This window comes from Plectropomus leopardus, chromosome 7, assembly GCF_008729295.1.
Source record: "Plectropomus leopardus isolate mb chromosome 7, YSFRI_Pleo_2.0, whole genome shotgun sequence".
In the NCBI taxonomy this organism is placed as follows: domain Eukaryota; kingdom Metazoa; phylum Chordata; class Actinopteri; order Perciformes; family Serranidae; genus Plectropomus; species Plectropomus leopardus.
In genome coordinates this window covers 34,318,810-34,334,825 of record NC_056469.1, presented here as the reverse complement: position 1 = coordinate 34,334,825, position 16,016 = coordinate 34,318,810, and the positions used below count along the sequence as shown (strand labels likewise).

The following is a 16,016-nucleotide window of genomic DNA, read 5'->3' as shown; positions in this document are numbered from 1 at the left end:
AATAACACCAGAATAAAACCAGAATAACAGCATTTAAAAAACTGTTGTCACGCAGTAAAACTGTGCACATCGTTAATATTCATCAGAAGTGAACCTCTTTGACACAAACGTCTCTGCTGCTGCTGACGCAGCTGCAAACGTTAACGGTAAAACTTCGGATGCTTTCAGCTCAAAGCTCTGAGAGGTTTCGGTGCATATATCCACGAGTACGCACTAGTGATGAATATTTGCACATTTCTAAATTTTATGTATTAATGTGATTTTGTCACCTCACCTTGCCGGTGGCGGTGGATCCGGTGAAGGAGATTTTGGCGACCAGCGGGTCGGTGCAGAGAACCTCCCCGACCGACGGAGTCTTCTCTCTGGAGCAAGGCACCACGTTAAACACCCCCGCCGGGATCCCTGCCTGCTCCGCCAGCTGCACAACGACACGGTTATCGAAATAAAAAATAACACAAAGGGTTAACCAGAGTGTTACAAAAAAAATTAACAAAAAATAATTAAAAAGTTAGGAGAAAATTACGTGAAAATAAGCCAAAAAAGGGAAGTAACAAATAACTGACAAAAATCTAAATATAAAATTGTTTTAATTATTAATATAGATTTCAGAACATTTTCCTCTAATTATTTGGATAATTTTCTAATAATCCTCCCCTCCTTTTTAGATTTTTCTCGTCACCTTTTACTAATTTCTTGCAATTTGTGAGACGTTTTTTGGTGCCACTGGTCATTTCCTTTTTTCCAGTTTAAAAATAAATAAATCAAAGCAGTTTACTCGGTAAGGGTCAAATATCTCCTGAAAGGCGTCTGAAAGAAGCACAAAAAATCTGATGATGATCCAGGTTTCAGAGGGTTAAATAAGGTTGCTCTGTGTGCTGACCTCGGCCAGAGCGAGCGCTGACAGCGGCGTGTCCTCGGCCGGTTTCACCACCACCGTGCAGCCGGCCGCCAGAGCGGCGCCGACCTTCCTGGTGATCATGGCGCTGGGGAAGTTCCACTGCGGAGCAACACAACTCAACAACATTTAAAGCCGTTTGAAATTCTGAATACAGCTTTTAAAGATTAATTATCAATATTTTTATTTATAAGCAATAAATCAATTTTGTGTAATGTGAGAGGAGTTTTTAACATTTAAAATAAAATTCATGTTGTCAGAAAAACGATGCATCCATCAGCTGATCCGGAGGTTTTTGCTCACCGGCGTGATGATGGAGGCGACGCCGACGGGCTGTTTGAGGAGGAGGATCTTTCTGTCTTTGGCGGGAGACGGGACGATGTCGCCGTACACTCGCCGAGCCTCCTCCGAGAACCACTCCACGAAGGAGGCCGAGTACCCGATCTCCCCGAGAGACTCCTTCAAAGGCTTACCCTGCAAGACACACACACACACACACACACACACACACACACACACACACAGAAATAATACAAGTCCTGTTTTTCTGCTCTGATGGCTGTGGGATCGAAAATGTCAGTTTGAATGGGTTTCAATGGAGCATTTTTGGACCTGAACAGTCTGAATGTAACTATTTAGTTTCCACAGTGTATTTTAGACTTATTGTAGGAGCTGAGCTGCAAATTCACTGATTACACTCAAATACACAATCCTGCCAAAATTGTACCATGTGCATAAAGTGCGCTCACCAGTCCTTACAGGTTAAATATGAATTTGTGTGAAGTGTCCCTTTATCTTTATGACACTCACACTTTCGAAGGTGATCAGTTTGGCCAGGTCTTCTTTGTGCAGCGTCATCAGGTCGAACCATTTCCTCAGCAGGAGGCTCCTCTCCTGCAGGACGACCAATCACATCACATCAGGAGTCCGGTGAATAAATGTCCCTCTTAAATCATGTTTTCATTCAGAGTTAATGATTCGAAGAACGTGTCAAAAACAGGTTTCCATGAACATAATGATTATGTTTCCTGTGAGGTTTGCTCAGTCCGGTTCTTCCTAAATCAGGTTAATTTTTCACCGAGTGGAAAATATTAAAAAAGTTAGCAGCAAAACTCAACAGGTCCTTTAGGGACAAATTTGGCTGCAAACTAGACCTTTTCATTTAAAACTGATCGCTTGTTTTTGTGTTTTCCAAGTGAGATTTTTACCTTTGAAACCTGGATCAACATTAATTATCTACACCTGTATTTAAACCTTAAAATATGAGCAAATTGGTTGATTTATTTTGAAAATATGGAAAAAAGTTGGCAACTTAGTAAGAAATGTCCACCAAATTGCGAGAAATTTGCAGATTCTGAATTTATATTTATCATAATTATGCATTCAAAAATCATGTTAATGAATTATTTTTCTTAAGCAGGTAATTTTTAAGGTAATTTCCTTAGCTTTTTTTTTTTTTAACTTTCTTTTTATTTTTTCTAATTATGAGGTTATTTTTCAGCTTTTGTAAACGTTACTTTTGTTAGCTAATTTTCAGCGTAATTGGATTTTATTAGGGACTGTTTGTTATTTATGACAGAGAAGGGTATGGTGCAAAAAGAAGGGGTATGTCAAAAAAATGTAGTAACTGAGGAGAGACTTATGTTTTTATTTTTGACTAAGGGAAGGGGCATACAACTTAAATGGCTGTATTTTGCATATATTTATTACTACTACACTATTTTATTACTTCTTATTACTATATTTACTACATGTAATTAAAACAAACTTTTTTGTTGGATTTTCAAATGTTCACATTATGTGGGACAAACACTTCTATCAGGAAAAAAATACAAAACCAAATCTAAATTTAAAATAGTTATATTTTCTCAAAATAACTTTTTTTGTTTTCAACTTTTAACTTTCAAACATCAACTGGTCAGTTTTTAAATGTATCAACACATTTTTGGAAAAGAAAGGGTCGTGCATTTTCCCAGAATCACTCAGGGAGGCTCAAGGGAAAATATTTGTAGCTTTGGGAATGATAAAAATGAAAACATAATAAAAGGAAAAAAATCTCACACTCGAGCCACCCCCTCCTCTGATAAATAGAGAACAGTCCCTTATAACTATTTAAAGTCAGCCTGGTTTATAGTGTTCAGAGATAAAGATAAAACAATAATCGATCATAGTCCAAAACACTAATAAACTACTTTATTGACAGACCTGAGCTCACGGTGATCAAACTCTACACACCGAGTATAAGCTGCACAAATGCACCTGCCGCTCAGAGACGAGCACGCGCCTTCACGCCGAACCCCATTCAAATATTTCGCAGTTTAATGTGGTCGCGTTAATGCTAACTTTATTATTCCGTGAACGCAACAGTCGCGTTTTCTGAATCGTTGAGGTTGTCTCTTTCCTTCGACATATGTGGCTACCAAACACTCTGCTAGTTGTTCCTATTTTATGGCATCTTGTCCGTTCATGTGTCTTCCAATCAAAATAAGGGGCGGTAACTGGAGTAAAACTAGGTGTTTTTGTGCAAATACGTTGCTTTTTGGTGAATTTTGTGTCAGCCGAATTAAACTTTATTTTATAATGACTTCAGAAAATACCTTGACTATGAGTGTCTTTGTGTTTTTTGGGGCATGTGAGCAACTTTTATTTTAAATCGGCGGTTTTTTGAATGGAGTGTGGCGGACGTACCTTAGCACTGTGCTGTTTCCAGGAGTAAAACGCCTTGTACGCGGCGTCCACAGCCTGCTTGGCCTCCGCCGGGCCGCAGTCCGACACCCGGGCTATCTCCTGCCCAGTGGCCGGGTCCAGCACCGGGAACACCGAGGCTGCGGAGACCCAGCGCCCGTCCACGTAGCCCTGCGTCCTCAGCAGCGGAGCGGAGACGTCCAGGCTGTAGTGTCGCTGCATGGCGGCGGGCAGGCCGGGGAGGACCTGCCGGAGGAAGCACCGAGTCCTCAGGACACAGACTGTGGACATACCGGGGTTAACGTCTGCAGCGGGGTGTGTGTGAGACTCTCACTGTGAGCGGGCTGAAGGATGAGTGTCTCCGCAGACCAGCGGCGGCAGCTCCGGCAGCTTTCTGTCGGTTTGAACCAGTCCGGAGGAGGACGCGCTGATCACGTGACAACACAACCGGAAAGCGCGAGAGCACTTCACGCTCCTCTTCTGACATCCTTATAATACATCCACGCGCTTCTGCTCTGCTGCCTTCAATGTCCAACACAAAGACTCAGCAGAAAGAAACCCATAATACCAAGAAAAAGGACACACTGGGTTAAATTTAGAAATCCTCTCGAGTGATATATATATATGTATCACCGGGAACACCGAGGCTGCGGAGACCCAGCGCCCGTCCACGTAGCCCTGCGTCCTCAGCAGCGGAGCGGAGACGTCCAGGCTGTAGTGTCGCTGCATGGCGGCGGATCATCATTATTTTGTTGGTAGCGGTGTTATTATGATTATCATTACTAATTTGTAAGTCATCATTTTAATAAGATCCAAATTTTATTATCATTAAATAATAAAAATTGTATATATATATATATATATATATATAATTATCATTATCATTTTGTTATTATTATTAATTTCTAAAGTATCTTATGAATAAAGTCAAAATTCTATTAATAAATAATTTAATAATTAATAAAAAATCTTGTTGTTATTATTTTGTTGTTTTCATTACATAGTATTACTACTAATTTGTAAGGTTTCCCATGACTAAAATATTAATTTAATTATAATTATCATTAATAATAATAAATAAAAAATAATGAAATAAATTTAAAAAATCATCATTATCTTGTTATTATTATTTCCCCTATTTGTTTAATATTATATTTTCATCCAGAACTTACAGTTAAAAGAATTTCCCTTTAAATTGGTTTTCAATCTTGTATTATAAGATGTTTATATTTGTTTACTATATTGTTTGACAACTTTGACAAATTCTATGTACTTACCTGTACCTCATGAATGTGTGTTTCCATACCTGTTCTATAAATTTTGAATAAAAAAACAAAAAACAAAACAGTATATATATATAAATAACAACAACTATTATTATTTATTTTGTAAAACTATTTTTAGTTGTGAATGCAACACAAGTACTTTAACATATGTTTACATATCACTATATTATCTCTATTACTTTAACGATAACATCACAACTCATGAAGTAGTAAAACAGAAAAAAATTAAATACAATTATTTTCATACTAACTGTGAATATCGTTTTTGCAGAAATAACATAATCAATACAGTTAATATTTATTAAACACGTTGTGAACATTTCATCATTTTCAGGTCATTATGCAAACTGGTTTCAGCTCGCAGTTAAACTGGACTCTGAATGCGTTGTAAAAATATTGCAGGAATGATACTGAGTCAGTTATCAGCTGACATGTCACGTGTGTGAGACGTTTTTCAGAGCTGCAGTTTCTCGTCTCTCCTCTGGACTCCTTTCGGTTTCATTTTCCTTTTATAAACTCAAACCAGTTCAGCCACCAGTCTGAACTGGTTCAAGATCACTTTTAAAGAGCTGTGTGTTCCTTAAGTCAAGTTATTGATATGTAGTAGTAGACTGATCTAAGTACATTTACTCACATACTGTACTGAGGAACTGCACTTTATTTATCAGAGATGAGATGTGGCTGTGTTGTGACTTCATTATTAAATAATATTTCTATATAATAAATCCCCCCCGGAACTAAAAATATTGGCTTTGATTTATTTTTATATTATTTAATTTAAGATAAGATTATAAAATAGAATGCATTGTAATAGAAAAATACCACTATTATAAAAACACATTTTACATCTTATTGCATCACTAATAACAATCTAATAATACATCAGTATCAAACACTCTAAGTGGTGGTTTATTTTACTTAAGTATTGATCCTGCCTTTTATTTAATCTATTTTATCTCATTTTATTTCATTGCTTTGATGTTTGTGATATTACTTTACTATTCTATTTTTATTTATTTTTTATTTTTTGTGTATGTATTTAGGTTTATTTATAATCTGTTATTATTGGTATGATATTATTATTATTTTGGCCATTTTTTATTGTATTTTATTTTTTCTGTGTGACTGTATCAGGGGATACATATTTGCACATTGATGTACGTGTTTACATAAATGTGTATACTTTGTTTTAATAAAAATAGTGTTTAAAAAACATCTCAGTATTTAAATGTATAAATAATTGCTTGACAGCCTTTCTCATAACTAATATTTTTAACAGCAAAATTCATCATTATTCTGGAAAAAGGGGTCGAGAGTAAACAAGGTGCCAACGTGCAAAAAAAAACATACAAAACACACATAAGTGTGATGACATGTCTGACATCCCTTTTTTAAAATTTTTACACTGTATTTTTCTTTTAAGTCTTATTTTTTAATTTTTTTTTTTTTTTTTTTTAATTTTTAATTTTTTTATTAATTAATTTACTTTTTCTCTCCTGTTTGTTCGTGCTCTTTACACATAAGAATTTACAGGCACATTTTTCCAATTTTGTATTTGTACTCTGAAAAAACACAACTAACAAAATAACAAGCATAAAAATAGCGCTGTTCATCAGAAATAAAATGCCAGAAACGCTCCTGGCCAACAGATCGATCAGTTTGAGACAATTAAGATCATAAAATGACTTAAATATGCACTTTTTCTTTCCTCTAATCTTGCAAAAATATCCCAGTAATTAAATGTTGACCTGAATGTTTCCTCTGCACACACAGGTATGTTTTTATATGACCACATATCTATAAAAACAAAACGCCCTGCAGCAGCCTGCGGACCTGCACGGCTACAAACCTGACATGATGTCAGGAAAGTGAAACTTAAGGAAACAGAAACTTCAGCGCTTAAATTCGGTGTAAGAGCGGCGGGCTCCTCAGCAGACTCACGTCCAGGATGGGGGTTCAAGGTCTGACCACTCTGCTGGAGAAGCACCGGGAGATTTACCGGCCCGTCTGGTTCAGGAAGAGCCGGCTGGTGATCGACGGCTGCAACATCCTGTACCTGCTTTACTTTAACTCAGGTAGGAGCACAAACTCTCAGCTCTGCTGCTTCCGATGACTTCAGACTGAAAAAAAAGTTTAAAACTGCAGCGGGAGATTTTAAGAAGAACTGACAATCATTATTAAGAAATTAGCGCATAAATAATTATTGCAATAAGCTATGGAAACATTTTCAAAATTATATAATGAAAAGTAAGTTACAAAACTAATTTAAGTACTTTTCAGTCACTTCAGTCAGTTTGCTTTTTTACATTAATAAAAAAGGACAAGAAAATTACTTGAAATTAGAGCACAAAAAGGAAATAAAAAGTACATAAATAAAAAAAAAAAAAAGAACATGCACATAAGAAAAATAGAATATAATAATCAGGAATGTATTAAAATAAGATCTTTTTTTCAATATTTCTTTTATAAAAATAGAACAATATTTATAATTTTCAGAATTATGTATCAAAATTTCATGTTATTTATTTTTTTGTTTTTTAAAAACTATTTTTCTTGTACTTTTTACTAATTTTGGGCTTTTTTTCTTCGTTTGTTGCTTGTTGCCCTCCTGTGTTTCAAAAGAAATCAAGCCAATTTTTTCAGGTTTCCAAGGGGTTAAATCTGCATGTGTTTATACTTTTTTGGGGGTAATTTCCATGATTTCTTGTACTTTTTACTGATTTGGGGCATTTTTTTTTAAAATTTGGGTCACTTCTGTGGTTGCTTGTTGCCCTCCTGTGTTTTGAAAGAAATGAAGCCGATTCGTTCAGGTTTCTGAGGGTTAAATCTGTATCGCGGCGATGTCTTCTCCATCTGCACGACAAATTAACCCTTGAGTACTAATAAAGAAAGTGTCCTCTGGTTGGTTGTTCAGGTCTGGACCAGAGTCATGGCGGGGAGTACGCTGCATTTGAGGTTCTGGTTGAGAAGTTCGTCAAAGCCCTCAGAGACTGCGGGATCTCGCCGTACGTGGTGCTGGACGGAGGCTCCGACCTCACCGACAAGAAGCTCGAAACTGTGACGCTCAGAGCTCAGGATCGCATCAAGAAGGCCCATCGAGCAGCGGAGGGCAGCGGGGGAGGCATCCTGCCACAACTGGTCAAGATAGTGTTCGTCCAGACCCTGGCCCGGCTCGAGGTCCCGGTGGCCGTGTGCTACGGAGAGGCCGACCAGGAGCTCGCAGCCCTGGCCAACGAGTGGCAGTGTCCCCTGCTGTCCAATGACAGCGACTTCTTCATCTTCGACCTCCCGGCGGGGCTGCTGACCTTCTCGGACTTCGAGTGGGAGGCGGTGCGGCGGATCGGCTCGCAGAGCTACATCCCCTGTAAGAGCTACAACACCTCCAGCGCCTGCATCGTCCTCGACATCCGGCGCCAGCTCCTGCCCGCCTTCGCAGCCTTAGCCGGGAACGACTACGTGAAGCTGCAGAGGATGGAGGCGTGCATCCGCTGGGCTCAGTTCGCTCCGCCAGACTGCGGGACAGCGAGCCACCTGGAGGGGCTGCTCTGCTGGCTGAGGCGCTTCGACCGGCCCCGGGACGCCTTTGAGGCGGCGCTGGGGCTGATGGGAGAGCTGAGCAAGAAGAGACAAGAGGAGGTGCTGAAGGGCTTATCGCTGGGGATGAACGAGTACAAGGTCCCTCCCAGCACCCTGAAAACCTTCTTCATCCCACGGGAAGGTGCCTCCTGCAAAGGAAGAAGTAATAAAATCCTTCTTTCCTTCCGTCATATCTTTAAAAATTTTAAAAATATATTATAATTTTTTTTTTTTCCAAAGATAAGGTTAGGGTTTTTTTTATTATTTTGGTGGGCCTGCAGGTTTGGAGGACATGATTTCTTTAAAAAAGTTTAAAAAATTTACATCAACAAGAATTATTAAAGAAAACAAATCCAATAAGTTTAAGATAATAAAAATTGGCAAGAATTTTTACAGAAATCACCCAAATAAAATTAAGAAACAAAAAAAGTCCACAATAAATCAAGTTTTAAAATGTCAGATTTTCAAAGGAAACAAAATTGCAAAAAAATTCAATTAATTGCAATTTCAATTAATTCAATAAAAATCCGCCTTCCTGACCCGCAGCACGTTTTCTTTAAAAATCTCTGTTAAAATAAATACGAGATACAGTCATTGTCCAACGTCTCCACATCCCAGAAACTCTGCTAAAACTGAAGTACTTCAGAAACTGCAGTACCTGATCACCTGCAGCGCCGTACCGACGAACACACGAGTAAATGTACTTGTTCTGTCCTCCTGGAGGTGGCGAGTCTTGTCCCGTCCTGGACCCGGCTGATGCTGACGCAGGCCCGGCTGGCGCCAGACGTCCTGGATGTGCTGCTGCTGCGGCGGCTGAAACTCAGTATCCCCGTGGACCACGCCGACATGCCCAGCGCTCACCGGATCTCCAGGCCGCTCCGCCAGGTGATGTACGGGCTGCTGCTGGGAAAGGGGACGGCGGTGACGGAGAGAGACAGAGACGGCCTCCAGCTGAAATTCATCCCCGTCCAACCTGTCCTCACAGCGGCCACGAAGGGGCTGAAACTCAACTCACTGGATAAGGTGAAGCAGCGGAGACAATGTCTTTCATAAATGATGCCACAACTACACATTTCAGTTTTAAGTTTCTGGACGTGTCTAGGATTTTAAGACGTTTCTGTGATTTTTGGACTATATTATGGAAGTGTCTTGGATTTCAGACATTTTTAAGTTTTAGTCTGTTTTAAGATTTTGGATTTTGGGATTTCTAGGTTTTGAGGCCATCTCTCAGATTTCAAAACATTTCTAGGATTTTAAGAAGTTTCTATGATTTGAGGTCTTTTGTGGGATTTTAAGACGTTTCTAGGATTTTTGGACATTTGTGGGATATTAGGGAAATGTCTAGGATTTCAGGACACTTCTAGGATTTTAGGAAGTTTTAGAAACATTTCTGGGTTTTGAGGCCATTTCTCAGATTTCAGGACATTTCTGGGATTTTGGGACATCAGGGCTAGCTAAGACCTCTATAACATAATATAAATATTCAATATTGCGACATTTGTGTGCAATAACTCGTGCTGTCTTTGTTTCATGTTTAAATGTCGCTGTGTGGGATAAACACAGTTGCAGTGAAAATGAGCTCACATTAACCCTGACTGCTCCGCAGGCGGAGCCCTCTCAGCGTCTGCAGGTGTTACTGGAGGCTCTGGGAGTGACTGAGGCCTCTCTGAGCGGCCTGCCGCCGCAGCTGCGCCTCGTGGTGGCTGCCACCTGCTACTGGCTGCGGAGAGCCGAGCCTCCTCCAGAGGAGGCGCTGCTGAAGGCGCTGCTGCTGGGACTGAGCACTGGAGACACGCTGAGACACAGAGCAGGTGGACACACAAACGCACGATTAATCAGACACACCTGTGAACTAATGACTGATTAATCAGACACACCTGTGAACTAATGACTGATTAATCAGACACACCTGTGAACTAATGACTGATTAATCAGACACACCTGTGAACTAATGACTGATTAATCAGACACACCTGTGAACTAATGACTGATTAATCAGACACACCTGTGAACTAATGACTGATTAATCAGACACACCTGTGAACTAATGACTGATTAATCAGACACACCTGTGAACTAATGACTGATTAATCAGACACACCTGTGAACTAATGACTGATTAATCAGACACACCTGTGAACTAATGACTGATTAATCAGACACACCTGTGAACTAATGACTGATTAATCAGACACACCTGTGAACTAATGACTGATTAATCAGACACACCTGTGAACTAATGACTGATTAATCAGACACCTGTGAACTAATGACCGATTAATCAGACACCTGTGAACTAATGACCGATTAATCAGACACCTGTGAATAATGACCGATTAATCAGACACACCTGTCAGGTGGACGGAGTATCCTGGAAAAGGAGAAGTGCTCACAAACAGTGTTTAACTAATTTGTGACCAAAATTTGAGAAAAATAAAACTATTGAGTGCATAAAAGTCTTGAACCTGTGAAAAATGGGAGCAAAAACAAGTGTTTTGGTCAGGATAATATTGGCATTTCAATGACTTTTTTAGGACTTCAAGGCAAATCCTAATGACCATACATTAGCTGAAACGACCTTTAAAAATGTTCCCCCCTTTTTTCTCTTGAAAGATTTTTGGTAATTTGGGTTTGGAAGGAATATTTTCTTTAAAAAATAAACAAAAAATACACAATTTATCACAACCAGAAACTGCAAAAACAGAAATTATTGGAGGATTTTCACATTTTCAACAGTCCTTAAAACCAACCATGTGTTATTATACAGATTTGTAAAACAAAAATACATGAATTTTCCAAAACCTTGAGGGTATGTTTACTTTTCTAAAACTTTTCCAGGTTTTTCATGACCTTACAAATGAAACTAAACTAAAACTTCCAAACACTCTAAAAACAAACTAAAACTGAAGACTAAAATAACAAAAACATTACGTGAAGCGTCAAAACTTTTGTAACTTGAGTTGTCCTAACTAGAAAATAAAAAAATGGACTCACAGGTGACGGCTGGCTGAACTCCGGCTGATATTAAGTCTCCGTCTCGTCCCTCTGATGTTGTCCAGGTTGTACGAGGGGACGTTGGTCCACCAGCTGGTCCACAGGATTAGGGCCGGAACAAAAATGAGGCTGTTTCCAAAGAACGATCGCTCGAGTGTGACACTCTACAAAACGATGCAGGCCGTCGTCCACCAGTTTCACTCTCAGGAGTCGCCGACGCCATCAGAGACTCTGCAGAGAGCGGCGGCTCCGCAGCGCCAGCCTCTGGACGACCTAACCGCCAACCTGCAGCAGCTGTTCCTCCTGTACGGAGACAGCGACGAGGAGGCTGTGACCGAAGCTCACAGCTCGTTCCGAGTTCAGGAGGATCTGCATCTAAACGACACGGTGTCGGTGAAAACTCGCTACAAAGCTAAAAGTCGGAGCAACCGCTGCAAGAACCCAGAAGTGGCCCGTAAGGAGGATTGCCGCGGCCGAGACCTCCTCTGAGCACAGATTTCACTTTAAAGGGAGAGTTTGGATGTTTTTAAGCAACAGTGGCCCTTTTTACACAGAGATGGCACCGGAGAGTCTCTATGAAGTCCCGTCTTTCTGCCAAACAACGTCAAACAACGCTGGCACCACGCCGCTCCAGTGAGTGATTTTAGGCAGCATGCCGGCATTGCAGAAAGAATAGAGGCGTGACGTTTAACACGACATCATCGGACTCTAGTGTGACAGACAACATACGCGTCAGCAGCGCTTAATAAACAACAACCAATAATCACCAAACGTCAATAACCATCATCTCTGTTATATAGCGGCGGACCTCGTCCTCTGCTCGTGCGGTAAAGAGCTCATGATTGTTTAAACAATTTTGGCTTCAGCTTAGAGACATAGTCTCCCCAACGTGTCCCGGGTCTACCCCGATCCTTTCTTTTTTCTTGAAAACTTTTGCTGATTGTTTTTTCTTTAAAAATTTGTGTGCTTTTAAGAAGATATGTTGATGTTTTGCTTTTTTTTAAATTATTTGAAAAATTTCAGCAATTTGTATTTTTGGCAATTAATTTTCTTTGAAAATCTTTGGGCCAAACGTGCAAAATTGACACAATTTACCAGCCAGAAAGTGTAAAAACATTGGGGTTTTTTTTTTGTTTTTTTTTTTTTAAAAAAAACTATGTACTAATTGTGGACATTTACAGCAGCTGTTCTTCTTTGAGGTAGCTGCTAACCGTGTTCCGTCACAAACATAACACGCCATTAAAAAAAATCACAGTTCTCCTGCCATTAATCCCATCCTGCCGGCTGTCCGTTTTACATTTCTTTAATTTTGCGATGTTCCTACCTCCGCTGTCGGCTCAAAGGTGAGGCAGCTCGGTCCCCTCAATCTGTGGCGGTACGGTTGTTTGTGTGATTAATTCACACATCAGTTTATTTTTTCAAATTGCCGTTTTTGTCTCGAGCACTTTCTAACATCATTATTATCCGGCGACAGAGTGTGACGACGTTTTTTTTCTCAGTGGAAGTTCTATTTATAGCAGCACTTTATTTAAAAACATTTTTAACATTCAGGTATCTTAATCTTTTGTAAAACTTCTATTCCTGTTTTAAAACGTTGAGAACTGATATTGGAATCTTTTTTATTCGGAGATCGATTCACGTCTACATTTTTTGTGTGAACGCAGACAATCTGGGATACACACACACACACACACACAAACACACATATGTAAACTAACAAAAACATATACATGTATAAACAATTATTCATAAATATATAAATTCTATAAATCATTTAATTAACCATTGAGACTTGAGCATATTGGTTTGACTTCTTTTTTTAAAAAATAAGTTATATGTTACAAATTACAAACTACCTGGAATTTAGAAAAAGTTTTTTTTTTTTTTTTTAAAAAAAAAGAGTAAAAAATAAATAAAAAAATAAACTGAAAAAATATTAATATAAAGATAAAATAATTACAAACTTACACACAGATTGTCAGTCTGTTCACCCAAATAATATTGACACAAATTTATCTCCATACAAATGTCACAGCATGAGGAAAGTGTGTAGGAATTTAAACTCTGAAATGTTAAATCTCTCGTTTTATGGTGTAAAACTATTTAATTTCTGTATTACATTTTGACATTTTAATAAACTTTAAACTCTGCTGCTCAAACTGCTCCTGTGAATTCATGTATCTACAAAATGTGAATAAAAACAAAGCGAGCTTATTTAAAAGACATATAAAATTTTAATATACATTTTATTCTCATCCACAAACACACACGCAGCATAAATAAAACAGGAGAAAGAGGTGTGACTTGTTCTCGGCAGTCGTTTGTCTGTTTTCGTGGATTTTTCACACACAAATAAAAAACAGATAAAACTCGTGCTGAGAGTGAAATCAGCCGGGACGACGGAGAGAGAAGCATCAGAAACAGTATTCCACAAGTTTGATTTATTAAATATTCAAGTTGAAGTGTTTACTGTCTCACAGACTTTATATGCACTTTTTAAATAAAGATATGAAATGTTTGTCTGTATATAAACGCCCCATTTTAAATGTGAAACTGCTTGTTTTGTTTCAGAGCCTCTGTGAGAAGGCTGCACTTTTAAAATAATGGTTTCTCCAGAAAAAATACAAATAAAAAAATCTGGTGTACAGGTCACTTAGACTATGTAGCCATAAATATGTGGACACCTCCACACACAGTAGTGTATCAAAACAACGTTCATTATGTTGAATTATGACTTAATGTAGTTTTTGTATGAGACGTATTTCTCTATCGCTTTATTATTTTTATTCTTTCTCTTTTTATGAGTAAATTGTTTGGTTTAAAGAATGTCAGAAATTTGGAAAAATGCTCGTTGTAATTTCACTAAGCCGAAAGATGTATTTCATTTGTTCAGAATATTCAGTTCACAATGATACAAAACAAAGAGATTAAGATTCGACACGTCTGAGGAGCTGAAACACGGGAATGTTTGACATTTTCGCAAAAAAAAAAAAAAAAGACAGGAAAAATAAATTCATGAGCAAATTTGTTATATTTAGATTTAATGATTAATTGCCTGAGAAAACTCTCAGACTATTTGGTTTTATTTTTCATCAAATGCCAGAAAATATTGGTGGCTTATTATTTTATTATGTTACATTTTAAAAATAAAAGTTTAAAAAATTTTTTTTTTTAAATTACTACAATACATTATCAGATTTGTTGACGTTTCATTTTTGTCGATTGAATTATTGATAAAATGTTTAGGAAACTTTTACAGAGTGTTATTTCTGGTTTCCGTTTAAAATAAAACATTACAGCCGAATAATGAAATAAAACCGGCAAGTTATTTATAGTCCTCTTTAGTTAGTCTGGATACAGTGAACTTTTCTGTAAATTTAACCTTTAAAATATGTATTTAAACTTAACTGCTTTGATTTAGATGATTACAAAGGAGGCTGAGAACCATATTTAAAAAAATCCTAAATTTCCAGATTGAAGTCATCATATTAAGAGAATTAAGTTGATTTCAAGAAAAAAGTCATAAAATTACAAGAATGAAGTCATAATTTTCAGTATAAAAGCTGAATGATTAAACTCGTATTATAAAATAACTAATCTAATCACATGTATTTGGATTTTCTATTTCAATTTTTGAGTTTAATCATGTAATATTACAACTTTTTTTTCTCAAAATTACCGCTTTATTTTTGGAATATAATAACTTTATTTCTTGACATTACGATTTTATTCTCATAGTATTATGAATATTTTCTCTAAATTACAACTTCAATCAATATTATGAGAATAAAGTTGCAGGCTTCGGAAAAAAGGTCATAATATTATATCCCTATTCTCGAAATCTAAGATTTTTTTTTCTTTAACATGGCCCTAATCCTCCTTTATAATATTACAGCTGCAGTTTATGATTATTTTCACTATTGATTAATCTGCTGATATTTAGAAAAAAAGAAATCGCTCCTTTCATAAAACTCTCCAAAAGTTTGGTGGCATCGTTAGTGTTCTTGTTTTGTCCAACCAAACCTAAAAATATTTTCATTCACATTTAAGACGCTCAGACTTGAGGGGAATGTTTCGCTGATTAATTCTCTGTCGATTGACTGTTTCAGCTCCACTGCAGCCCTAACGAGCTCCTGCCAGCCAATCAGCTTCCAGAGAAAAACACCTGCGACCTGCGGCCCCCGAAACACAGCACGCACAGAGAGCATATAACAAGCGTTTCTGAATGTCTTTAAATCGAGAGACAAACTTTCACCTATTTTACAATGTGAAATGTACAAGCTGACTCAGAAATCCCATCTGGATGGATGAAAACAGGTGAGAGAGAAAGAAAGGACGCAGGACACGACGGAGATCACGTGATCCGTAATGCGAGTTCATAACAGGAGAGAAAACGTCGACTCTGCTGCGTTTTTTACAACCTGAGTTTAGAGTTTCTCATAATAAAAAAATCTGCTGCAGAATAACGAGAAACAGAGCAGAAACAGGAGCAGTCAGATAATCAGTAAAGACTAAAAATAAGTTTAGGAATATTATCTCATCTACAGTCATTATCATCTCTACTGCTAATCCTGGTGACA

The 16,016-nt window shown here is 37.9% G+C and overlaps 2 protein-coding genes across 3 annotated transcripts in view; one reads left to right on the top strand and one right to left on the bottom strand.

Annotated features, from left to right (window-relative positions):
• aldh5a1 (aldehyde dehydrogenase 5 family, member A1 (succinate-semialdehyde dehydrogenase)) overlaps positions 1-4,026 on the bottom strand; it is a 21,376-nt gene extending 17,350 nt beyond the window's left edge. Inside the window, exons 1-5 of the mRNA XM_042489666.1 lie at positions 3,584-4,026; positions 1,706-1,789; positions 1,199-1,369; positions 881-997; positions 275-418 (exon numbers count right to left, since the gene is read on the bottom strand). Coding sequence (XP_042345600.1) covers positions 275-418; positions 881-997; positions 1,199-1,369; positions 1,706-1,789; positions 3,584-3,871 — 804 coding nt within the window. The 5' untranslated portion in view covers positions 3,872-4,026. The remainder of the gene's footprint in view (positions 1-274; positions 419-880; positions 998-1,198; positions 1,370-1,705; positions 1,790-3,583) is intronic.
• LOC121945476 (protein asteroid homolog 1-like) overlaps positions 1-16,016 on the top strand; it is a 22,281-nt gene extending 6,265 nt beyond the window's left edge. The window contains exon 6 of one of the 2 annotated variants that reach the window (XM_042489665.1): positions 15,546-16,016. In XM_042489665.1, coding sequence (XP_042345599.1) covers positions 15,546-15,648 — 103 coding nt within the window. In that variant the 3' untranslated portion in view covers positions 15,649-16,016. Of the gene's footprint in view, positions 1-11,501; positions 12,422-15,545 lie in introns of those variants that run through there. The other variant, XM_042489664.1, reaches the window with a different exon arrangement.